Source organism: Bacillus rossius, chromosome 2 (genome assembly GCF_032445375.1).
Source record: "Bacillus rossius redtenbacheri isolate Brsri chromosome 2, Brsri_v3, whole genome shotgun sequence".
NCBI classification, from domain to species: Eukaryota; Metazoa; Arthropoda; class Insecta; order Phasmatodea; family Bacillidae; genus Bacillus; species Bacillus rossius.
In genome coordinates, this window is record NC_086331.1 from 30177910 (window position 1) to 30205827 (window position 27918).

Here is a 27918-nt window from a genome sequence, read left to right on the forward strand (position 1 = left end):
TTGTAACGTTCTGCCTGAGCCGAGCGTGCAAGAACCGGCCAACCACCGTGCGATAAAATCTTCTATTATATCAAACTGGTTAAGGCAGGCTTTTTAAAAGCAGCAATTAAAAAATAAATATTTGTCCAATTTCGTCATTTCAAATTAACAATTTATTGACATTGATTTTGTTTCAGTTTATTTCTATAACTAATTGTTCGTGCTTGTATTTAAACAAATTATTTAAATTAAATTTGCAAAAACTATAAATAATATTTGAAAATTAAAAAGTAGGTATGCAATTTTCCATCAATGTTTTCTTATGACGTTATCACGTAAAATTATCGTCTGTAAACCGACTTTACAGACAACCCCTTTTTTTTCTTATTTATAGCTAAATAATTACAGATTTTCAAAAATTGTGTTTACCAAGATGGCGGATGTGGCTTTGTCAAAAATGACCACCGAGGTCGATTTCTCACGATTGTTAAGCAAACAAGCCATCAAGTCATCAAGTCGTAGTCCCATAAGAAATACATGGGGCCAGACTCGCCATTTATACACTAATGATGATAGTTACATTTTTTTTCTAAAAGATAGTGCCACAAACTCCTCAAATCCCGCTAGTATAAATGAACTGACGTGAGCTTCTTGATTCTTTCACGAAAGGCTGCATTGTTGATTCTGATAAAGGATCTTTGCAATGTTTCGAAAGGTCAACTAAAATGGCTATCACATGTACCATGTACTTTTTAAAGATCCTGTAGGATTATGGCCCTGCCACAATAAACATAGTGTTAAAACATTGATAGTTGTAGCGATAACTCTTTCACAACCCAAAACTAGCATAGTGGCCCGGCTACAACGAACATGAACTTAGCTCCATTCCTTTGTTCATATTGTCTGTTTTAACTTTCAGACAATTAATGTTGCTATAGTTGTTTGTGTGTAATTATAAGAAAAAAAAATAGTGTAATCTAAATAAAATCCATAATAGCACACTTATTGATAAGTTAAATGCAGAAATGTATTTTTTTCTCCTTGGGAACCTGGACCGTCAATGTTGATAGCGTAACTCCAAAAGAAAAAAAAAATATTCGGCACAATCTAGTCAACACGCTTTGTCTTATGCATCAAATAAAGTTCTCAGATGAAGGCGTAGTAGGACGTTCAGAGCTTCTGATTGGCCGAAAACATGTCACGGGATAAGTAATAACATAGTGTTAGGTAAGAGTTAAACCTATAGCTGGTCAACGTAATACTAATACCGGGCTTGTGTAGTTGCTTATCGCAATGTACGATTGCAGCCCAGTCAGGCGGAAATACAAGGATATCAGCTGTCACGTGTGGAAAGCTTATGTTTTTTTTTGTGGCGGTATACGGAAACAGCATATGACTTGGATAGGCACTTGTGTGTTATTGCAGCCCGGTACCGCTCGACTTACCTCAACACACGCCGGCGTGCGGCTGGCGGGGTTTAAAATATCGTCACTTTCCAAAATGTTAATTTTGATGGTATGTTATTGTAGAGGGTGTCAAACCACTCAGCTGGTCTCTGTATGTAGACTGAACTGGCCGTAGGAAGCGGTGAGTCATGAGGAGGCTGGGGTCTATCGCTCCAATCTCGTGCGAAAAGAGCGTGTTTAGATTCCCTGCCACTCCTTCCTCAGCCGACAACCTTCTGGGCGCCGGTCTGCTGAGGGACAGCGTTGCCAAATGTACAGGCTTCCCCCTCGCCCCTCGTTTCCCCTCTTCAGTGAGTCAACATGCAGGACCGGACACTCCTGCTGTGTGGGCTGCTGTGCTCCCACGGACCTCGGAGCGCTGGCTCCTACAACCAATGTGTGGATACATTCAAAACAAAACTCTTAATAATGAATTTCAAATAAATATAATTACTTCATCCAATTGTAATAGAAATTCGAACGTAATTTATTCACATAGTCGCTATTATTTGTCAGCTATGTGAAAGGATTTTTATTTTTGAATCACTAGAGAAGTAAGTTTGTGATAATTTGGGCAAAGGTAGAGGGAGAAATGATTAAAATTCACAACTGATGACTAGTAATATCGCATTTAATTTGGAACATAATTATATTGATTTGTTAATGACAAAAAAAAAACACAAACAAATATTAAGATTAAATATATGTTTTTTCTTCAATTATTTAATAATTGACAAGTTAAAAATTCAGATAATCACGAACATTTAAATTAACACGCGTCTGTTTTCTGTATGCTAGATCTAACTTGAGAAACGCATGTAGTAATTTATATTTATTGCTTAATGGTGAATTATTAGAGAAATTGAGAACTTAAACATTAGTTAAAAATACGTTGTCCAACATTAACTATAGCGACCAACAATTTAAAGCATTGGTGAACAGCGCTGTGTTGATAGCCACAGTACTGGATTTTACAAAACTATTTAACGAAAAATATCAGTTCAGCATCATTTTTCTGACAATAACATATGAATATGGAGAGCATTACAGCTAATCTTTGGCTAGTTGAAATAAGTTGAATGAACATATATTTTTTTGACGATGAAAGTATAAAAGACTTATTCATAAAAGTCTTGTAACTAGCTGCCTGGGGATATATCTAACGTAATTTTCCAATTCCTTTGTTATCCGACCTAAACAAATAAGTGACATAAGTTCTGCAAATGCACCCCGAAAATAAAATACCGATGGTGTTTCTTCTGATTGTACACAACATATGTATAGAGGTATAATTTCGGAAAATTTATATTTTCACCCCTTAAAGAAGCATTCGTGTTTATAAATGTGGGATGCTAGTTTGATTTATGTTAAGTGAAAAAAAAAAACAATTACTGAGGCAAAGTAGGTCTAAGGTATCGTTTCTTAAAAACAAAAGTATTACAAAGTTTAAGAATGATGTTTAAATCAGAAGTTTTCAATAACAGAATTGTTCTCATATGAAAGTCAGAAAGTATTTTAAACTGCACGACATAATCTTGCAAGAAAAGTAAAAATAATGTAGGAGTAAAAACAAACATTATTACGTGACGTCTAATAAATGGATAGACGCCGGTTGCACGGACGAAAAAGTGTCCCGTTACGCACATTGTCCCGTTACGCTGTGTTCCGTTACGCTCATTGTACGCTTGCGCCGCATCTATCTCTCTTCCACTCGATTGGAACAACCATCGTTTTGACTTTTTCGAGGCACATTAAACTTGAAACACTAATAAAAATGATTCAATTTTATTCATAAAAGAATGCAATCATTTCATCAATGCTTTGTTATGACGTTGTCACGTTAAACTATCGTCCGTAAACCGACTTTACAGACAACCAATTTTTTTTTGTTTACACGCACGCACGCGCGCGCGCGCGCACACACACATATATAAATAAATAAATATATACATATATAATACTCATAAAGGTATTTCAGTTGGGTAAGTCTGCATTAATTATAAGTTTAATGTTTTGTAGCTTTTACGAACGTAATTATGATAGTCGAGTACACAGGCCTACGATAAAATCATGACTCATCAACAAGCTGTTTGCTAAAAACTAAATACATTTTATTAATACAACTTGAATGTTCTCAAACTTTATATAGTATTTTAGCCGGTGTCAACTTAAAACTCATTTCCGTTATAAGTCTTTCCCAAAACTTTTGCCATTTATCAATAATAAATCTTACAAGAATTACAACAACCAACTAAAACGGTAAATTAACTACAACGTCATTTTAAAAGAATTAAAACAAGCTATAAACAAAGGTAATGAAAATTATTAAAAAAAAGTGCTATTCATCTTGTGACTCAGAGGGCTCAGAAGTTGTATCGACCATTGAACGAAAAACTGTATAAAAATTATCTGGAAATTGCACCATGGTAAATACTACAATAGGTAGTATTTCTTCGAAATTTACCTAAAACCAAAGGTAGTTGCTTCGTTTTTAGGAGAAACGTCAACAAACACGGATGCGTCGTTTATAAAAAAATTACATGAAATTTAATTGATATAAAACTAATACTAGCTTGAAAAACCAACTTTAAATTAGATAAAATCTGTCCAAAATAAAAAAAGCATAGTTATATAAAAAGACTTCCAAGTTGTTACTTCTGAACAAATGTTTTAAAATATCAATAATGGGTGACGCTAATAACATTACAGATATTCTGTGAACTAAATAAGAAATTCTGCTCAACTTTTGCAAACGTAAAAGCTGCTTTATCTTAGACATTTAACTTTTTTTATCGTATTCGGGCATCTAAAATGTACTGTAATACTCTGATAGATTTTTCTTTTGTTACATTTGTATCAGCTAACTCTGGTAGCAAACAATCTCCTGTATCGAATCTCTGAAGTTTGAGAACCATGTTCTTTGCCCAAAATATTGTATCTTTTATACTTTGTCCTATATGAGGGCTTCAGTTAAGTCTGACATAACAAAATAACAAGAACTTCGTCCTGTAATGTTGAGTTCACACTGTACTAGTAATGATTAGGCGTATTCTGTAACTTAAGAAAGAAGCCTTTAGTCTCGTTGCTGTTGCCGAGGGACCACATTTCACTTTACTGAGAGCATATTCGTATTCCACTAATCATATTAACATGCCCCTAAAAAAAATCTTTAAACTTATAAATAAAACACACCTTCCAATTCTGAAACCATTTTCTTTTTAAAGTTTTTTTTATGGCCACAAATTCAATTCGACGTCCGAACTCGTTGCTATTGTGACTACTGGTGGTTTACAAAGTAGCTGCTTGGCTAGTACACATATTTTCTCCTGAATACGTTGCCAAATTCGCTTGCAGTGAGACGTACGCGTTTCATGCCATACCACAAATCAAAATCTGCTTAACCCACAGTATCGCGCATAATTTTAGCTCGCTCATCTTTATTCACCTGTAATATGTATGTAATATGTATGAATCATTCTACATCATTAGAATCATGAGCCATAAGGACGAAATAAGCATGTGTAGGAGATACAACATTGCAATGCTCCACGTGATCTCCGGACTCATTATAAACTAATCTGCAGCAGTTGGTTGCGCGGTGGTGTTCACTTTTCTTGTTAATTAGATTCGCGGGCTCGTGTGTGTCAGCGGGGCTTGCTCCGAGAAACATTTTGATGACATTTTTGAAACCTCAAACTTGCAACAATGCAAAGAAGCTGAAAAAAAAAAACCTTTATTCATTACCATAAATTCATTTTTTTTCTTAATCTTTCCAGTGGATATTGATTTTGATACCGCACACAGTTATCGCTCACCTCATTGGAAAAGGGAAACAAAAAAGGTGTTTGTGAATGAAGTATAAATAGGTTACAATAATGTGATAGATGTGAGGTGCAAGTAACTAGCTGCGTTGGCTTCGGACTCCGCCAGCTCAGTCAGGGCGACCGCAGGTATCGGGGCTGCATACCAGATGCGGTCGTTGGGGAGAGATCTCCCTAATGGAATGCGTAATTGGCTTACCTGCCTGTAAGCCCTCTCTGCCTGTCGGCGTGGCGGGGAGCGCGTTCACAGAGAGAGAAACACCTTCACTGTACCAGGGGCGCATTCAGGAAGACGTTTCGTGATGCAGATATAACATAATGACTTTAGCTGCAGAGATATTCTAGTATGGTTCTGGTTATGAAGTTGACACTATATTTATATATGCCTATATGATGTACATAACACAAGATATCTTTAATATTAAGCTATGCGTATTTTTATTTTGTTTTCTGAACACAAAAATAAATATTATTTAATAAAAATAAATTTATGCTAAACAACACACATTTTTTATTATTATTACTTACTGCAAGATGAATTTTTATATTTAATACTGAAAAACTTATGCCTATGTGCTGCCACAATTTAACAAATAATTGAGACTTAAAAGCAAAAACATTACACATAATAAGAGGTACTATAAATGAAATGAAAACCTTAATTACTATTGGTATAAACACTTTAATAAGTGAAAGACTTAAAAAGAATAACTTTACTTATATATTTTTAAATACTATACAGGAATATTACTAAGTATAAAGGAATACTACACAGTAAAAAAATTATGGCTGTAAGCTAGTGCTATAATCGTACTTCTAATAAATATGTCTATAGATTTGTTATAGTGGTAGTCAGCACTTATATGTCAATCCAAGATGACGTCTTTATTATTTAAAATATAATCTTTTTAAATTTTAATATCCTGCCATCACCCAATACTATAAAAAAAGGATGGAGGATTTTAGAATTATAAACATAATTACTACTACTACTACTACTACTACTACTACTACTACTACTACTACTACTACTTTAAGTTTAAACTTTGTGCCAGTAGTGAAAAAGATGTGCGGCCTACAGCAGATGACTAAATTTTTCAAAGTTGGCGATACTGTAAAAAGATGGCGGTCCCTAGCAGCTGACTTATTTTTTAAATTTGGTAGTGTCCTTAAAAAATATGGCGGCGGACAGCTGACGATTATATTTTTTAAATATGCTGCCAGTAATAAACTTGGCGCCAGTAATAAAGGTGGCTGCCTACTGCAGACGACTGTATAATTTTTAAATATGCCGCCAGCAACCGCCTCTGATTTTTGAATTTACCATCGCCCAACTGAAAGAATAAATATTCCTTATTTAATTAATTTTGCCTCAATAGATGCTCTAGTTTAGTGGTTAGCATCGCTGACTGCCGATCAGTGTCCCCGGGTTATGGGCGCGGTCTTCGCGAGAAAAGATTTTTATTCTTAAAAATATTACAACACCATGGAGTGTTGCATATGGAATTTCATAGTATTTAACTGCTTGCTGAATTAATTTCCTATTTATTCTACTGCTTTGACAGCTGCATAGAGCGTTTCAGCATTCCATGACGCTTTTTGTGTTCGTGTTCTATGCCAAGGCATTTGTGAAGTGTTATACACAATTGTAATAAAATGCTGTATATTATCAACAATTATTGATCAAACTACTTCTAGGGGTAATTCCGAGTATTCAGGGTAATCCGATCAGCATTGATCGGAATTACTCCGAACTACAACGTGATAACAAATTCGCATCTTCTACAGCTGACGGAAAGTTAAACAATTTCCAAGTTCATTATTATTTTTATACACCCTGTTTACTTGTGCACAAATAATTGTAGAAATAATTATACATATTTTATTATCTACCTTACATAATATGATCCAGGTTTCTTAGAAGAATTATGGACAAAATAAAGAAAACATTTTAGTTGCCATCTCTACGCAGCCAGTATCGCGTTACCTTTCTGAACGTCCTTAATTTTGCTCCGCTAGAGTTTAGCATCTTACAGGCGACTTAAATGAATCGAAATGTCAGAGATCGATAGTGGTCGAAATTACCCCGGTGATCGTAAATCTCCCACTTTACCCTAGTTTGGCATTTATGCGGACAAAATTTTACTGTTTAGCAGGTCTCGTAACTTAAATATTGCAGCTGAGAGACTGCAAACAGCTTTAAACTCATTAGAACGCAGTGGTGCTCGAAATGGCGGATTAAAGTAAATCTGACCAAATCAGAAACCATAGTTTTTACACGGAAACATCTCCCGTAACTAGAAAATAGGCAGCCACTGGCCAAGAAGGTGACCTGTGCAGGGTAGCACACCAGGGTGGTATTATAATATTAAGTCTTAGCATAGCATATCATAATCTAATAGCTTTAAGAACCCAAAAAAAAAAAAAAAAGAAAAATACAAAAACCAAAAAGAAAAGTTAGACACAAAGAAAATAAATAAAAAATAACAATATCAATTTTTTTGTTGTAATCTTTACAACATTTAAAGACATCCATGCCCTGCAAAAAAAAATAGGCAAAATGACCTCCAACTAAGGAGATGGCATCTGCCAGATGTAAACTTAGATAATCGTGTTTTAATTAGGTGCCTAGTTAGTAAGTATTTTTGCCTTTTCTTTCTTCTTTAGTGGTTGGGTGCATCTGGAAGCGAGGTGGGTGGTGAGCATAGCCACCTACCACCGGGGGTGATTGCATCCCTGTTTATCAAAATTCAGACCCTTTAAGACCATGATTGTGGATCTTGTGTTCAAATGCCCCAACCACAACATGGTAGGCTCTTTTCTACTCTGTTTAACTCTTCATTCAGACCATCCTTTGTATCCTGTGAGTCTTCTCCTGCACTTAATGCATGCAAATTTGCATCCTGTAGGACTGTGCCCAGAGTTTAACCTGTGTCTATGCAGGTTTTACATGAACTCAACTAGGGGAGTTAGTCATGGTTTCAATTGCTGCCATGGCACATGATGCATGCGCCCCTTCCCTGCATGGCTAATCCCAGCATGACTAGGTGTATAGGCTTCGGCCTGAGACGCACCTAGGCCCCTCCCTAACCCAGACCCTTTTACGAAAAATACTTAGTTTTAGTTAGGTTAGGAAAAACAAATTCAATATAACTTTAATATATACTACTTACACTTGATGTAGGCTTTTAGACATACGCCATTGCTTAGCACATGTATGTCTGCAGAAGAAAACTACAAAAAACACAAATTACAAAAAACACAAATTAAGCAAAAATTGCTTTTGTCAGGATTTAACGCCACACAATATTCCACAACAGGAATATGGTCAACAAACAAGGAAAAAACAAAGAAAAATGGACTAACAGAACGAAAAAAAAACCACAAATGACGAAATCACAAAAATTCCGAAACAAAAAAAAATCAACACAACAGTTGAAACGAGACAAAAAACACAGCAAAACGAAAAGACGAAACAAACACAAGAGTTTTCCAAAAAAACAAAAAACAAAACTGTTGTGTTTGTTTCGTCGTTTCGTTTGGTCGTGTTTTCGTCTCGTTTTGACTGTTGTGCTGAATTTTATGGGTTCAATATTTTTTGTGCTGTCATCATTTGTGGGGGTTTTTTCGTTTCTCTTTATGTTTTTTGTTTTTTTGGAAAACTATTGTGTTTGTTTTGTCTTTTCGTTTTGCTGTGTTTTTTGTCTCGTTTCAACTGTTGTGTTGAATTTTTTTTTTGTTTCGGAATTTTTGTGATGTCGTCATTTGTGTTTTTTTTTTTTTCGTTCTGTTAGTCCATTTTTCTTTGTTTTTTCCTTGTTTGTTGACCATATTCCTGTTGTGGAATATTGTGTGGCGTTAAATCCTGACAACAGCAATTTTTGCTTAATTTGTGTTTTTTGTAATTTGTGTTTTTTGTAGTTTTCTGCAGACATACATGTGCTAAGCAATGGCGTATGTCCAAAAGCCTACATCAAGTCATGCACTTCCATTGCACAAATCTTTCAAAGATTATATACTACTTACAGATATATTTTTCTTGTAGGCGCAGATGAAAATGGATAGACGTGTTCAAAAACTTCAACGCAAAAGAAGAATACACTCCCTTATCTTGGAGCTTGGACTAAATAAATGCTCCCACACAAGACTGTCTGCATTGTCAGGTGGAGAGAAGAGGAGATTATCGCTTGCTGTACAGGTATAACATGCATGATTTTCACCTACCAATAACTTCAAATCATACCACCACCTGTTCTAAATGTGAATGTTATAAATAGCTAGCGTTGAGAGAGAGAGAGAGAGAGAGAGAGAGAGAGAGAGAGAGAGAGAATGCACATTATTGTGCAACAATCCAAGTTTGTTTAATGGTTTTGAAGTAGTGTCCCTAAAATGTCAACCTTTTGGCACTAGTATGTATTAACATGAGCATTTGTTTCATATCTACTTAAAGCTACTGAATGTTTACAATAAATTACCACCCAGACATGCTACATGTCCCTCTTCCACCCTCTCACTTCTCCAACATTATATAAGTAAATGAAATGGCTGATATTGCAGCACATTAAAAGAATCTTATCAGCGTACTCATTAAGAATAGAAAGACACACAATTAAAGAGTTTAGAGTACCAGACTGTGAATTGGCACACCATGCAACCAATCGTGGATAGCATGAGGTTTTTGGTTGTCACATTGCCAGTGGGAACTGAATCCTTGAAATAACTCTGTGCAAGTGTCCTCCTTGGTATTAATGTCCACGAGGTGAGGTGCATTGACGTGGTTAGCTGGCAAAGTGTATATTTTGGAGGATATTAACATCCTAGCCATTTGCCGGAGAGCTTATGGTTTCGTAAACTAAACCAAAGTACACCCATGCCTGAGGTGAGACTTTAATCCACATCTCTAGAGCTAGAAGTTGGTACACTGATCACTACACCATGGAGGTTGGAGAAGTATTATTGGCTTATGCAAAACCATGACTACTACTGGCAAAAGTGAAAATTTGATGACTACCTGAGTCAGCACACTGAGTTGGTTGCCTCCCTAGTGGGTATGAATCTGTTCAGGGATGTGGGGAACAGGATCAGTTTTTGTGAGAGTTGGCTGGGAATTTCAACTAATGTTGAAAGGGAATCACGAATGTTGCCTCTGAAGCCGTTAAGACCAAGTACTGCTTGCAAAGAAATTGAATGTTTGCTCATAATGCAATGCATTTGAGGTTACGATGATAATCCCGCTGTTAATAAATTGGGCTTATCACTTACAAATACTGTTAAGAATTCTTCCTTACTCAAGTATTTTTAAACACACTTTCTTCTGTCCGTTTGTTTCTGTCGTTACATTTGGCACACATTTCTCCTGGTATGTGTCCTGTAGTATTGTAAGGATGTTGCATTGATACTGTTTATGATTAAATATGTTCAGGGCCAGCCCAAAGGGTGTGTCAGATGAGAAACCACCCCAAGGGTACTTAGAAAAGGGAGAGCCAAAAACAGACTAGAATTTCCAAGGGGAAACCAGATAATAGAGGTGACCCAGGTATAGGTGTAGCTGTTCGTACAGCCGCAATGAATAACTGTTTTGGTGTGGATTATATATATCGTGGCACAGATATAGTGACCATTATATAACAAGAGAACCCACACCAGCTGTTTTGCTTTTCTACAAAGATGACCTAATTGGGAATATTTCTTTGGTCCACTTGGGAATGGTAAATGTCAGTGTCCAGAATTTTCCCACTGGCACTGATTGATGTCCCTTCTGCTGCTTGAAGATTAATGAATAAAAACATTGGGAATCATGTTCTAACAGTGTGATGGTACAAGACCTGATAATTCAAAGGCAGACCCTAGCTTGTGCCCTTCTGAGCGGCTATATTCCTGACCAGCTGTCATTTCCTTATTACATCAGGTGCCAGCTTATAATTGAATTGTTACCCTGTGTTATACTGGCTGACATTTAGTTTAGGGGACAGCATTTCCTGCATAGCGAAGTGCTTGGCCTCATCAGATAAATGGAGCTTAAAATTTGCTTCAGGACTCAACGCCAATTTAATAGATATGTCCAATCTGCCAAGTATACCAAGATGCAGGTACAGACAGTTTTACTCATAGGGAATTTCTAGAACTTTGACAGAAAATTGTCATCGATCTCATTGCGAAAAAAGTGATAAAATTTTACTGTAAATATTACGAAGGCTTTGATACTTTCTGAAGTCTTAAACGTATGTCATTATAAGTAAGCTAATACATATGTTCACCCAGTGGCGTAGCCAGGATTTGTGTATGGGGGTGTTAAGCATGGCCCCCCCCCGTATTAAAGTGGGGGATCCGGGGGTCCTCCCCCGGTAAAATTTGGATTTTAAGGTGTAAAATAGTGCTATTTTAGCAGTTTTGGTTCTTAAATTTAAATATTGTAATGGTAAAAATTTTATTAATTTTAATATGAAATTTGTTTGAGTGATGAATAAGAAATTAATTAAAGATTTGGTGCTAAGGGGGGGGGGGGGTTGAACCCCTAACCCCCCCCCCCCCCCCCCCGCCTGGCTACGACCTTGTGTTCACCTTAACTCTAGCTTACAAAAATTCTCAGTACATAGAATTTCAAAACTCTCTCTGTGATCTGTCTAGGTTATCATTTCACATTTAAGGCTAAGGCTGATTTAATGAGCCAATTCTCTTCTGCCTGGCTATTTAATGCCTACATGAAGAAACAGGGTAAGGGTATTTCAACACTTAGCTGGACCAATCAGTGAGGTTGATGTTTGATTTTGTTAATTTATATTACACAGATACACAGTCCCTACTGGCTTTAAATACATCACAAGAAAAGATTCTAGCACTGGTTCATTGTTTCATAAATCAGGCTACAGCACACCATTTTAACGTATCTGTACAATCTTAATCTTACATTATACAATTTGCGTAATTTAGCCAGATTTTTTTTGCCGCTTTGAGGATAGTATTTTATCTTTAAAGCGTCGGTCCTTCAGATGGCACATGCAGTCGTTCTATTAGATTTTGTTCATGGAACTGCCCTACTTGTACTGACTCCAACTCGTGGAATTTAATCAGCTCTGCATGCTGTCTTTTGCATGACTTCGCAAATACCCTGGTCACTGAAAGTCTGATGTTTATCTAAAACCTACGTCATTGTTGCTTGCAGGGTACTGAGAAAATACTTGATAGATGCATGTGCATCTTTACCACTCCTCCCTTTATGCTATATAGACATAAAGATTTTTGTCATGTGGCATTCAGGCATGGAACCCAGCATTAGGTCTCTTCAGCTATAAATTTCAGCAATTATATGTTTAAAATTAAAGAATGACATTCTCTTAATTTTATTGCTACAATAATAATAGTACAAAATGTACTTGTGCTCATTGTATTTGTGTCTTTTGTTAGCATAAGTTAGAAAGTGGGTTTATTTAATGTAGAAGAGATGTGATCAACATAAAAATGATTGAAAAGTAAAGTTGTGTTTCTATTTACTTTTAAATTTAAATGAGTTTTGTTACAGTAACAAATTTTCTGTAAAATGATTAATTTTAAATTCAAGTACATTTAAATTTTAAATGATGAGCTGGCCTGTTTACATACAAATGAAATCCCTTGTAGAAAGTTGTTGAGTTGTTGCATGACGCAGCTGTTGAACGACCCATCGATCCTGTTCTGCGATGAGCCGACTACGGGCCTCGACAGCTACAGCGCCACTGCAGTCGTGGAGAAGCTACAGCAGTTCACAGCGAGTGGCAAAGCAGTGGTCTGCACCATTCACCAGCCCGCGTCGGGCATTTTTGATCTCTTCAACTCCGTGTTGCTTCTCGCCTGTGGCAGGGTTGCCTTCTATGGCGACGTGAAAGATGCTCCAAAACACTTTTCAAGGTTGGTGTGAGACCAGATTTACAGACAACGCTAGAAACACAATGCTGCAACAACGCACCTTACAATCACAGCAAGAGAACCACGGTTGTTTATAATGCAAAAAAGTCACAAGAAGTCACCAACCCAATAATATGAAATTGTTAAAGTAAAAAATATATTTTTTTTCACCTGGGCTTTTTTTTTTGAGAATTCATGTTTATCATGAAAACATTACATTGCCAATAATTGTATTTAAAAGGGTTTATTTTCTTTCACTGTGCAAAAGTTGAAGAGTGAAAGCATAATATAATAAAAACAACATTGCGGCCTTGTATGCACACAGCATCTTGCATCTTTAAAATTTGTTGGACCCTTATTTCAAATATGGAAGGCAGAAACGCAAGCTGAAACGCAAGAAGTTGTAAGTTGGCTGATGCTTGCATTGTGTTTTCGCATCTTGCGTAATTTATAAATGAGTATTTCCTAATGACGTTATTGAACATTTTACATGTTGCATTCCTTGCATTATTTGCAAAGTTTATAAACCCACCCTAACTGCTAATATAAAAAAAATACTTACTTGTCTTTACAGATAGCTTGCTTAGAAACAAAAGTCATTTTGCTTAATCAACACATATGTTCTGAGTCTACTGAATACCATTATGTATTTGTGTTTCACTGGTTTAGTTCAAATATTGTGGTGGTAACATACTTTCACAGGACAAGACAATTTAAAGAACTTTCAAGCAGCTTTATGATGCAGTTTAATGGTAGTTTTGCATAGATAGCAGTGGCGTAGCAAGCGGGTGGCAGGGATGCCTCCACCAGGGGCGTCAGAGCAGGAGGGGGGCCGCCGCGGCGATGGTTACTGAACCCCTCCCCCTCTTTTAATCCAAGAGGTGGCGCCATTTTCAATTTTGGCCAGGAGCGCCAGTCACCTTAGCTACGCCACTGATAGATAGGTACTTTCATTCTGTTTATTATTTAAACAAATTATAAAAATGTTTTTCCCTTACTTTACAGCTTGGGACTTATCTGTCCACCCACGTACAATCAAGCAGAGTTCTACATATCTCAGCTGGCAGTGGTGCCCAGCCGGGAAGAAGAAAGTCACCGAAAGATTCAGTGGTTGTGCGACGAGTTTGAGAATTCTCACTATGGCCAGGAGCTGACGAGACAGATGGCGCTGGCCACGGGAAGCAGGAGCTCCATTCTCTCCTTGCTGCCGTCCAGCAAGGAAGACACGTGGGACAACATGTCAGAGAAGAGCACCAGCACAATAGAGGTGTTATTATTTATTTAACTCTGGCAACCACGTATGTAACTATGACATGATTACATACTATGACATTTTCATTATTGCCTTCAATCTTGCACGTAAGGAACTTAAATACCTACAACAAATGTCAGTTCACTTGTGTATCTGTGTACTGGGTATTGATACAATAAGCTACAGTCAAAAATTTAATAAAAATTTATATCTATGTAGCTGTACCACACCTCTAATAAACGTAGCTCATAGTTTGTTGTAGGCGGTTCCCTAGTTAGGTAGCTAGAATACATCAGAGCTGAAATGTTTATAGGCATTAGTTAAATTGAGCTGTAAAAAAGAGAACATATCTTAGTGTTTAGAAAATTATACAAAACAACTAGTAATAGTTTTATTTTTTATTTATACATACACAATATTTACATAGTATATTGAATTTACGTTCGGAATTCACCAATTTTATTTATTTTAACTTTAAAAACATGTTTAAAGAAAGTCTTTATTTGTGAGACTAGCAGTTTTCTTGGCCATATATGGGTTATGGTGATTTAATGGTTAAGGCTTTAGGATCCTACCAAGGCAATCTGGATTCAATTCTTGGCAGAGTAAATTCTGGATTATTTTACTAGTGGATAACTTGTTGGAGATTGCTGTGAGCCGGTGGGTTTTCTCAGGGTACTTCTGTTCCCCCCACAAATGCATTCTGTCGCTGCTTCATTCACACCACTTCACCCCTCATCGTCTCTAATGACCGCAATGTCGATAAGATATTAAATCACAAATTATTATTTCTTGGCCGCACGGTACAGTGTTTGCTGTTTGATCACTTTCACCTGATGCCACTTTGCAGATAAACTAACTAGTTAATCCAAAGGCAGAATTACATCCTTTTTTCAAAATATCTGTAGTTGTTGAGTTGCATATTAACTCATTATAATCAGCATAAAGTATTAGAAACAGGATATGCCAAAAACTAAAGGATTCTTACGATAAAACTATGTTAGTTACTCTTCATGCATGTCTTTAAAATATGAAACACTTAATACAACAGTTAATACATTCTACACACATTATTGTTTAATTAATGTCTTAATGTCTACTGCCAAGTTGTGGTGATGATATAGGTTTGTAAACATGGAGCCTGTTAGAGTGAATTAAATGTCGATGGGTCCATTCACAACCTCAGAAACGAGACTCTTAAATTGAGGTGTAGCATCGCCATGTGTCATGTAGGCAGTAGAGCTGTGACCTGGCACATCCAAGACACTGTTAACACTACTGTAAGAAAATGAACAGAGATTCTGGTAGGACTCGACTTATATTTGTAACACGTGCACTTGTACAAGGGTCGCTTCCTTGTCCGTGGCCTCTCGTAAACGCGGAGTCATGGATTGTCGCCACACAGGGACTGAAGTGTGCAGTGTATAATGAAATAAGGCACAAAGCTTGAATGGCTGACGATGAACTTAAGACCATTTAGGTGGAAATTGCTGTGGGCCCAGAAATACCTTAAAGCAATGTTGAACTGCTGCTAAAAACGATGAAGGCCATGTGGGGTTTGGTGAAAAGCCAAATGCGAAAGGATATCGTCACTTACTTTATCGTAGTGAAGTTCAGTGAACGAAAAATGTTGAAGGGCTCCGTGGTGCTTGATGCTTTTGGCCCTGGTTGTCAGTCAGTGACAAACTGTCTAACCCCAAGTGGGGATGACTCTACCAGGAGTGGTTTTTTGCGGGATACTTGTCTGTAATGGAGGTTTTGTTCAGGCCACGTTGATGGAAGAAAAAACATATACATAAATCATTGCTTACATTTTATTACTAACTTTTTTACATTTCATCCATCATCATACATGTTTATACAAAAATCCTCACAAGACTATCACGTAGGTAATAGCAGATTCATCGTTTGACATCACACTTCATTCGATGGCCAGGCTCGTTCTCTCTGTTACACTCCCTGCACTAGGTTGCACTAGACATGTTGTGTACCACATCACTGACGCACACAACTCTTTGGTGCGGCAACGGGTCATAAGGGCTTGTGTCATTAAAGTAGATTTTGGGGTACCAGTAGGGCCTGGCCCATGTCACCCCTGGAATTGAAAAGTTTCTCACTGTGGGGGCAATCATAATTCTGCAACAGGGATGCTAAACATTATAATAATGCCGAAACTATGTTTAAAGGAAAAATTCTTGTATATCCTAAATATTTCTTTTTATTGCATGCTTATAAGGTTAGTTCGCCTAGTAAAATTAATTGTCTTGGTTATGCTTATGTGCAAAACCCATGGACTGCAGATTCCTCCCCTGTGAATCCTACAGATTTACACCCTTGGCCTGTTTGTCACCAGTGGAAATAAATGGTGAAAATTTTAAGGCATATTTCTTGCAGTGTTAGAGAATTGAATTTGCTATTGTAAACATTTTCACTAATATATTATTTTACAATGTATTTTTAGGTATCAATTTACAATATATTTTTTTAAAAACATAGGGAGACCTTATTTGTTGCAAATATCATGACCGCAATAAATAAAATCAATGTAATGAAAATTTTATATTAGAAGCTTTAAACTGTAACTCTTTCCTTGCCACATCCTTTGGCGGTGAGAATATATGGTTACATGTTAAGAATATATGATTCCATATTAAAGTTAATGTTATGCCTACCTTAATATACAGAATTCAAAAGAAAAAAATTCAAATTTCAAGTGTGCATAATTTGAAATACATGACATTGGTAACCATTTTGTCTGTAAAATAATTGTGTTTAAGAGATAGAATAATAATTGAATATTATTTACTATAAAATAAGTTAAAAATTAATTAAGAATTTTAAAAGATTAGATTATTCTCAAAAAAAATTCAGAATTTAGGGTTTTAGTCTTATGTATCCAGCACTGGGTTCATTGTCAGACTGATTAAGTGTGATCATTGGAAATATGTAAAAAAAAAATTGAGGTACATATTTCCTGCGATCTGAGATGGTAGGTTTGAATTTTGTTAAACCAACCAGGGACATAATCCTGAAATTAAGTGCTTATGTTAGTTTTTGTTTTTCCTATAATAAAAATTCCAAAATGAAACTAATTAAATTGGCAAAAATATCCCTCGACAGTTGGGTTAGTTTTAACATCATTACATGCAGATTCAAGTTCCTAATGTTTCATTTTTATTTATTTCATCTTATAATATTTGATACACAACATAACATCAATAAGATGCCATCTTACTTCACTTTATCTGCCATGGGTGCCAACCACTGCACCCAAACACTTCCCCCTTTTGCGTCACTTCAAGTTTCTACTATACTAGTTACCCTTCGTACATCTGTCTCACCTTGGCCCTTCAACCACTCCAGGTTACATAATGATCTTCGCTTCTACACTGCTCCCCCTTACTTGCAGTGATCCAGGTGGTTTGTTTTCCACTTATTACCCCCCTCACAGTCCTTATCACGAAATCCCTTCTGTGTCAGTATCAGTACTGCCTTTTCTGCCCTGCGCTGTTAGACTTGACTGACCACCCTTATCTATTTCTTGGTTCGGCAACATTCTGTCTGTCCAGTTCCCTTGCACTGTGAAGGGCGTAAATGAGCTGAGTTTCTTCGGATCATTATGCCACCCCTGTCTTTCTGGACAAGGTATGACCTTTGTTCTTGGCATTTTGTGACAATTATAGCTGGTTCTCAGACACTGACACTTTCTATTTTGGTGACTACTCTCTCGGCTTCCTGAAATTTGACATCTGTCTTCTGAGCTGACCTGTCATAATACTGTTTGAACCTAGTCTGCCTGGCTTGCAAGGCTTCATAGATGCCTTCCTGGACAGCAGGTTGCAACATGGCTGTAGTGACGGGCATGGTGGTTCTAATGCATCTACTGAATAGGATTTGAGTTGGTTATGCTTGCAACAGTGATAGGGGTATTGTTATACTAGTGCAAGAGGTCCATGTGGTCAGTATCCTCTGATTTGCTCGTGCGTAGGATCTGTTTACCGATTCCCACAGTTTTATCTGCCATCCCATTGCTTCGATGGTAGTGTGGACTACATGTAGTCAGATTAATGCCATATTTGTTGTAGTACTGCTGGCACTCATACGATGTGAAAGGTAAATTATCCATGATGAGGACTTTGGGAAACCAATGAACACTAAAGACATCCTGCATTCATTTATGACGCCCACGGAAAATTTTGCAGCCATTGGTCGAACTTTAAGCCGGTTGGGATAGTAATCAATGAGTATCAGGAAGGCCTTTCCTGCTATTTCCAGCATATCTGCACCGACTTGGAAATATGGCAGTTTGGGGACTTTGTGTGTTATGACAGGTTCCCTGCACTTAGCCCTCTTAATTTATCACATGTCTCGCACCTTGACACGTGTTCCTCTATATTGTTCGCAATTCAGGGCTAATAGAATAATTGCCATGCTCTAGCTTTAGTTTTTTCAGCTGCTGAATGTCCTTCATGCACCAGGTACAGGATATATTCCCGCAATGCAGGGGATACTACAATTTTGTTTCCAAGGAATATTATTCCATCTTCTATGTGTAGGTTATCTTGAACCTTGTGGCATTCATCATATTCCCCTGGCAGCTTACTGGGTTGTGGCCAGCCCTCCTGGTGCATTTGGGACATCCCATAAAGAATGGAATCCCGCTTATTTTCTCTGTGAAAGATCAGTTTCCTCCTATCACTCATTGGTAACTGTGCTCTCAACGAATGTATCACCTCCAACATCTCTGGATCATTTTCGGCATTCTCGAAATTTTATCAGCCAAGTGCAGATCTTTTCCTGGCACATAGTACACCTTCAGTGAGTACTTAAGGAGTTTAAGCCTAAGTCGCTGTAGTCTAGGGGACCCTATTTTCCCTATGTTTTTGTTCATAACTGCTACCAAGGGCCTGTGGCCAGTTTGAACATGTACTGTCCGACCATGGATAAAGTCATGAAACTTTTTTACTGCAAAATATATGGCTAGAATTTCCTTCTCTGATTGAGAGTAGTTATCTTCACTGTCTGATAGACTTTGTGAAGCAGTCGTGACAAGATGAAGGTTACCAGAATAGGAATTATGTAACAAACAGCACCCTAGCCTGTACAGTGATGTATGACACTGTAAGGTGATTTCTTTGTCGGGGTCACTTAATGCCAGTATAGGTGCATCTGTGACTTTCTGCTTCAGCTCATCAAAAACTTTCTGATGTAAAAGTAGCCACTGCCAGTTGACTCCTCCTTTAATTTGTCGTACTAGGGACTTAAGGGAACGGACAAATGAAATGTCGGAGTGGGCGCCACCACGTGATATGGGCACGTGGACCCGGCGGAGACTCCCTTCAGGGCGTGACGTGACCCGTGTAAGGCTAGGCCCGGTTCCCTTAGCAAACGATATCGCACTAGTGGGCTCTTGAGACGTCCCACACGCCTCGTGGTTCAGGAGCAGGAACACGTGGTCACTCGACTAAAAATCACAAGTTCGACATACTCCTTTTATTCCAGTAACGTTACAAACACGTCTCCTGTTGCGCTACTTCTACATTCCCACATTAAAACTGTTAATAACGCCAACGGCGGGAAAGAATCGGTTTACAGGCTGACCAGGTCACCTCGTGGCCTGGCCTCGTGAGTTTAAGACACGGTTCGTGTTTAAACATTCGAAATGAACTTAAATATTTATTAAAAATAGTCGGCCACCAGGAGTAGTCCTCGCAGAAACAAAAAAGGTTTTAGAAGTTATGAAAAGTCCGGCGGATGTTAAGAGACCAGTTGATTAAGAAAAATGTGAAGTTGCGCGGTGCTCACCAAGCATCCTACCCCGGGTGACGAACGGAAGCGACTGAAGAGGCCAGGGCAGCATGGCGGCCGGAAAGCACTGGATTTACCGTTAGTCTCTCCTGTTATTCATTACTACATATTTAACTAAAACAAACACACAAAAAATTCTATAATAAAATTATACCAAGGCTTCCTTTATTATTTATGTTAAGTATTAATTATTTTAATTAAAATGATGGTTCAAACTGGTTGCAGGTAGTTCCATTGCCTACCGCGGGGGGGGGGGGGGGGGGTGCTGCGCCGTCCTTACCAACTAGCACTGCAAACATAATCCTTAGGGAATATTATTTAAAGAAAAGACAGGTAGTAATTACGTAAACATTAAAATTGAATGATAAAATAAAAGGTGTCGTGGCACAGACTCTACTCTCGCCTCTTGTTGGCAGCCTCACACGCACACACACACCTGCACACGGGGCGGGAGGTTTGAAATAGAGGGTGGTGGTGGGAGGATAGGGGTGGCGACGGCGTGAGGCACATCGGGCTTAGGGAGGGCGTAGCCCCGGTCGACGTCAAAGTAGTTTATATAGGGATGCTATAAGTGTAGACATTTGCGGCAAGAAACTACGGATGTAATTGAACAATCCCAGTTTTTGTTGCAGTTCTTTTCTGTTAGAGGTTTTTATTTAATTTATCAGTGCCCTTGCTCTCTCTGGATCTCCTTTCATACCTCTGCAGAGAAATTACTTTCAACTTGATGTTGAAAAAGTTCCAGTGCACTGGCTATTCCATACGGTAGCCACAGATACCGTTGCTGGTAAACAAGATTTAAGTGATGCTTCTTCCCCAAATACTATTTGATGCAAACCTTCCTGTAGATCAAATACGGAGAAGTATTTTTTCCCGGCCAGTTGCTCACTGATGTCACTGAATTTGGAAACCATATGATATTGACGTTTGACTTGTTTATTTTGGTCAGTTGGATCAAGGCATACTCTAAGCTTGCCATTGGGTTTTATTTTAATGAAAACTAAATTGCTTATCCATGCTAGTTGCTAGGGCATCAACTTCATCCAATTTTTGAATAATCCTCTTTTTCTCTGCTCTGTCAAGTTCAGCTTGAGGTATTCGTCTAGGAGGACAACATACCGGGTCTGCTTCAACCTTAGTTATGATCTTACATTCTCGAGGAAAACAACATTTTAGTTTTCCTGTGCTGCCCCGTTGTCAAAAGAGTGCACCCATTATTGCACCAGGTTGAGTTGTGTGCATCCTGGTAACCCGAGCAACAGCACGACATCCAAGTCCACTACCATAAAGTTTAAATAAGTTTCAGTCCTAGGAGCTTGGCATTGCAAGGTTACTTTACTCACCGCTATGACAACACCATCCAATGTCTTGAATTTCACGTTTGTAGGCTCAACCCTCAACTGCTTGTCAACATTTTTAAAGACTTTAAGAGGTAGCACACTAACCTGTGCGCCGGTGTCCGATTTCACTATAATATTTATGCCTTTAATGGTTATTTTCTCTCTCCACTCTTTGGGATAGGTAGCACTGCTGCCCCTGTCGCTTTTAACATGACTTCTAACATTTTATTCCTATGAACACATTCAATTGATTTAGTTCCTTTTTATTGACATTATAACGTCTTATAAATCGATGAACGCCGGCTGCACGCACGGAAAAGCATGACTCATTGTCACGTTCCGCCTGAGCCGAGCGTGTAAGACCCGGCCAACCACCGTGCGAGAAAATCTTCTATAATATCAAACAGGTTAAGGCGGGCTTTTAACTAATAATTGTTCGTGATTATATTTAAACAAATTATTTAAATTAAATTTGCATAAACTGTAAATAATATTTGAAAATTAAAAAGTATGCAATTATTGTTTATCTATGTTTTCTAATGACGTTATCACGTAAAATTATCGTCCGTAAACCGACTTTACAGACAACCCCCTTTTTTTTAAACCAGAGAGGACCTCGTTCATTCTCTACCAAATAAGCAAATTTTGAAATTTTGTTCATTTCTTTTAGGAATTGGAACATATTTTTTCATTACTTTGTGAGTTCACTGTAAAAATCAGCCCATGGAAAAAAAGTTATTTTTTTTTTCAAATTTGTAACAAATTCTTGAAATTAAAACATTTATAATTATGTTCCATCTTCACCTCTTTATTTTCTTATTTAAAACTTATTACAATTTGGTGCCATAGCTGCACACTCTCATAACCACAACTCTCTACTTGACCAGTAGAGCCACTCTGATAATCTTAATAGTTATTCTTTACCACAATTATTGATGTAAGAAATCAACACTGTTTAGTGGGCAGCAGTTTGGCTTGCTATGGATTATAATTTCCAAGATGTGTTTCGTTTGATTTCCGTGATATACTTTCTGGTTTGAATTTGATGTCTGTTTTGATATAACAACGGATAAAAAGCCAATTTTACAATAGTGTCAGACATTGACAAACTAGTATCTATCAGCATAGATTTGTTTAGAAAAAGGAGCATCATTATTGTAACTTGCCATTCGTATAAATTATTAAATGTATTAGGTGCTACAAGAAACACAACATTAATTTAAGGCCTTGCTTATATTTTATTACATCTCTATTTTTTTTATTTCTTGTTACTAAGTATAGCCCTGCATTTTCAGCTTTAAAAGCAATAATAATTAACATTTTATATTATTTAATTTTCAGGGTTTTATGTATCAGAGCTATTAACAGAGGCGTAAGGCACAGGACCTCCAAGTTTCAAGTGGACTTCGAACCATTTGGCTACCAACTCATTGCTTATAAATTTGAGTAATGCCGATGTGTAGGTATCAAACCCACAGTCCTTGCCACATGAGCATTACTCATTAGTGGTCTGGCACCAAGGACCCAACAATAATAAACTTTTTAATAGCTGTGCTTCATGTTTATCTGCTTCATGGTAGACTATAATACTATATAATTTGGAAGATTTGACTAGGAAATACATTAAAGAATTAAACACCTCAATGCCACTCCTAAATTTTTATTTTCTGTAGATAACATTGGAGGTTGAACTTATTCAGAAATCACCATAAAATAAGTTGAACCTCATAAATTTTACTAGGAATACATAAATAAGAACTCAGCTAGATAGTCACTATAATAATTATAGAAACATAATTTTTCTGTTCTTATGCAGTTTCAACTATCTTAAATATAAAATTTTTGCTATTGCAGGGTATCTGTTACTTCTTATATATTGTAAGACACTGAGAGTTCTAGTCTTTAAAAATCAATCATGACTTATGTCCAGGTATCCTTATAAAATTTTGTCCAGTGTTCTTGTTTAAAATATAGTTAAAGAAAATAAGTTAATTCTACCTTTTTTTTATAAACTTTATTACAACATTATCAGAAAGCAGTTAAATGCCTTACTCTGAGCAGCACCTAGAAGTTGGTTATGAATACACTAGCTGCAGTACCCAGCGTTGCCCGGGCTGAATACAGGGTGAAGGGGAACTGTTTAGAGATCAGATGTAGTTAGTAATTGTCTTCTTAATTTGAATGTCAAGTGTGCAAAATAATTTATATCACTTTCAGATCCCGACAGACGTTGTTCTGCCAGTTTATAGTTATTTACCTAGTCTGTATGTAATCTAGACTCTATAAAGCAATATAGAAAAAAAAACTGAAAAATAAGGGATTACTAATATTGAAAAGATTCCATTATCTAGCTAATGCTCGGCATGCATTGCAATGCCTCATTCAGTTTTGTTTTGTAATATGTTTGAAGTAGTTACACATATACAAATAATCTATCCATGTCTCTAAATATATATTTATCTCTATCTACATCTATAGTCCTATAAATCTATGTATCTCTCTATCTGTATTTATCTCTTTATATCTACATATATACCTCACACTATCTCTATGTATTCTATATGAGGGTACTGATTGCTTCGTTGTTAATATCACACGGGTGTTTTTTACTTGTATGGGAAAATTAAGAATGATAAGGCATCTAGTGCGTGGCAACAATGTTAATAGGCAATATGAAATAAACTTCTAGCGCCTGCGGCATTGTCAACACACACTTCGTACGTGTACTGCATGTTGTATCTAACCCCCTCCAACGCATTTTATTCTAAATTGGACTTTTAGTAAGGATCCCTAATGTTATTGATAATTTAATATAGCCTACAGCCTTCCTCGATAAATGTACTATCCAACACTGAAAGATTTTTCAAATCGGACCAGTGGTTCCTGAGATTAGCGCGTTCAAACAAACATACAAACAAACTCTTCAGCTTTATAATATTAGTAAAAATTAATTTTGTTTATAAAAGGTTACATCCTTAATCTGAAAATGCAAATAACTTACTATATGCCTATCATACAGATTTTCAGTACTTATAAGTTAATTCTATGCCTATGCAGTTTTTCGTATACTTAATGGAATTTATCACATTTTGGTACATAGTACTAAGTACTGCATGAATTTGAGAAATTATAGCAATTTTGCACATACCTAGAAAGTAATTTCTTTCTCTTTTGGGTGTACTGTAATCATTATAACATGTCGTGCATCTGTGTTTGTTGTCATGTACAAATGAAATTAATAAATTTAAAAATAGTTAGTTAAATTCCTGGGTTTAAAATATTTTACTATTTGTCTGCTTTAGAATTCTTACATTTGTAGATTGTTTGCCAATTTTTTAATAATCTGAAATGTTTACAATTTTTGTTTCAGAGTAAAAGTGAAGTGTTCGAGCAGTATCATTTCATGTAAGTACACATTTCAAAGAAATTTTTGATGTTCACTAGTTTGTGTTAAGAATGTAATTTAAATATAAATGTAGGAACAATTTTTTTTTTTCAAAAATACTGGTGCTATTTTTAACTTCTGTGTTAATTGATAATAAAAATAAATAAAAATTGCATATCCATTTTTCCAATTTTTATTTTATTTTGTAACTTTTTGAACTCACTTTAATGTTTAAGATATTTTATTACATGATTACTGTTAAGTGCAGGCAAGAATATGGTATAAATATTGTACAAATTGGACCTTCACTGCAAAGATCTTCTGAAAATAAACATTTTGTTCTTCAGAATTACTCCTGAAATATTTAAGATAGCATTAAGCATTATTTTAAGTTGTACATGTGTACTACTTATGCTGCTTAGGACATTTACTGCACTATAATTTAATATGAAGCTTTATATCCATAGCAAATTGCTATATGAGGTTAGTTAATTAAATAGTAATTAAATAAATTATGCTAATATTATTATCTTGGTCCTTGTCTGTTGTGTGTAAACTGTGTTTAATACGATCTATTTTAATAGAAGTTGTTGAGTTTAAGTACTTAATTCTTATTAAGATTAAAAAACATATTCATTTAATGTGGAGAAAAGTTCTTATTTCTGGTAACAAAATTTTGTGGTGAGTTAATTCAGAATATATAATATTGAAAAGCATGTCCATATAGAGCATAACACTTTAATTCAAATAATAAAACATATAGCACCAAAATGTCACCAGTTTATCAGTATGTTGCCCCTCAGAAAGGGAAACAAGGGCGAAGGTTATAACGAATACAAAAAACTGTGTTGATGAGAGGCACTTTATTTATTATCAAGATATTGCAACCGAACAAGCTACATGTGATTCATTTACAAGATAATTTTGAACACTCATGTATTCTTGATGAAAATGACATTATTTGGATGAGCGCAGTTACCCCAAGACAACGAAAAGCTATTAAAAGATAGAACAACAATATAAGTATTAGCTTTAACTGTAAGTAAAGGAATAGCCTAGTTCACTGAAGAATTTAATCTTACCAGATGTATTTTACTGGAGCTCTTTCCAATAAAAATAGTTACTCGCTCCCTGTATTAAATCAACAAAAGTTGAGAATGAACTTCATTTAACAACAAAAATTTAACAACATTTAACAAAAACAATTTAACAACATTTAACATTGGACAACTATCTTGAAAATTATGGGAGCTTCTAACTAACACTTTCAATATGCGCTCCGACTTAAGAAAAAGTTCATCAAGATTAAATTGTTTATCCTTGGGTTACACTTATGGTTATTACAATATTAAACTTACGCATTATAACGTAGTATAGCAATTGTTATAAAATGAAATAAAAATACAATGCCGGGTAAATCTGGTTTGTAACTCAAGGAACTATCGCCTCAAAGTTTGTCAGTGGTCACATAGTCCAGGAACCCTTGCAGAGAGTTTCCTCATTGAGTTGACTCGCCTGCCGAGGGGTGCTCGTCTTTCCCCAACAGCACCTGACTCGGCCTTCGATGGTGGTCATGAAGACTGTAACTCCAGGTCTCAGTCACGGTGCAGACTGCTGGGCAAATGACTGGTCACTGGCCACTTTTTGACTCATTGGACATCCACCCTTGTCACAATTGTTTGCAGGGGATCACCAACATGCAGAAAAAACACTTGTTATCAGTTGCGATGAAACATAAGAGACAGAATAGGTTCGTCACAGTTCGGTCATGTCGACAACTCGTCGTCAAAGTAAAGATCAGGTTATGTTACACTGCCACCCCAGCTTGTCCCTGTTCAACCATGCTAACAACACTGCTTGCAGGTTACTGATGACTTATGCCCTTCTTGTTGCAACCAATTTACTTGTTCACTCGTACCCGACAATTTACTCATTACCCGACAGGTAAAATTGTGAAAATCGTCGGCGAGTGTTTTATGACTTAAGACCTTATTACCACCAACCTCAAGGTCCCAATTCCACACAGCGAATTTCCACTGACTATTCGCTCAGCGAGTTCCAACTTGCGGTACGAGTTCCTTGAGCGAGTACACTTACTTCTTTGCTGGCCTGTCACCTCTTCGACAGCCACAGATCCCACAGTGCTGATACTGCTAAGTTCGAACTGAGCCAGAAACAATCAACGTCCACATTACCAGTTTGCGAGGCTAGGTCCGTTTCGTGGTTCAGTGGTCGGTCGAGAAGCATGACGTTCTTATAGCGGGGGCTGGCAAGGCGGCGATAGCATGACTGTCTCAGTGGAGAGCTTCCCTCACTCTCTTTGGCCCCTCTAGACCTCTTCATAGTTGGCTGGCTGCCCTCACTATCCAGGCCGAATCAGAAGGTCTGCGATACTACTCCTTCCCACTGGGTGGATGGATAAAGAGGGCAGATCATGTGATAGGTCACGTGGTCCCCCCCCTCCAGGACAGGTGGCACGCTCACAACACGAGGTAGCTGCTTGGAGGTTAGGCAACCAGGCACACATCCAAATCTGGAGGTTGGACAACTTTCAGGGGTTAAAGCACTCAATTTCTGAAAAACTGCCAAACATTGTTAAGCCGAAAAATACAACCGCAACATGTATTTTCATAAAACTTAAATCACAAAAAAATGTAATCTTATAATAATTGCAATTCATTTGCAATGAATATAATTTATTCATCATAAATTTTACACCAAATGTATGGATCAAGTGCAAAAGTAAAAATTAACTTTACTTTGTTTGTTTTTGCCTCTCTTACTAACTCATTTTTAAATAACTGATCGATGTGGTCAGGGTATTCGCTCAAGTTAATGAATGCGTAAACAATGGGCGCCACCGTATGGAGGTGATATGGACCCGGCGGAGACTGCCCTCTGGGTGTGATATCACACATGTGGAAGTGTGACTTGTATCCCCCCAGTGCAGTTACCTGAGATCTTCCAGTACCTGGCCCGCTCTCAGCGTCTGGCACACTATAAGATG

General features: G+C 37.0%; 1 protein-coding gene across 2 annotated transcripts in view; it reads left to right on the plus strand.

Moving 5' to 3' along the window:
• LOC134529215 (protein scarlet-like) overlaps window positions 1-27918 on the plus strand; it is a 183992-nt gene that overhangs the window by 113998 nt on the left and 42076 nt on the right. For both annotated transcript variants that reach the window (XM_063363083.1, XM_063363084.1), the window contains exons 6-9: window positions 9291-9443; window positions 12891-13129; window positions 14132-14393; window positions 24897-24931. In XM_063363083.1, coding sequence (XP_063219153.1) covers window positions 9291-9443; window positions 12891-13129; window positions 14132-14393; window positions 24897-24931 — 689 coding nt within the window. The remainder of the gene's footprint in view (window positions 1-9290; window positions 9444-12890; window positions 13130-14131; window positions 14394-24896; window positions 24932-27918) is intronic.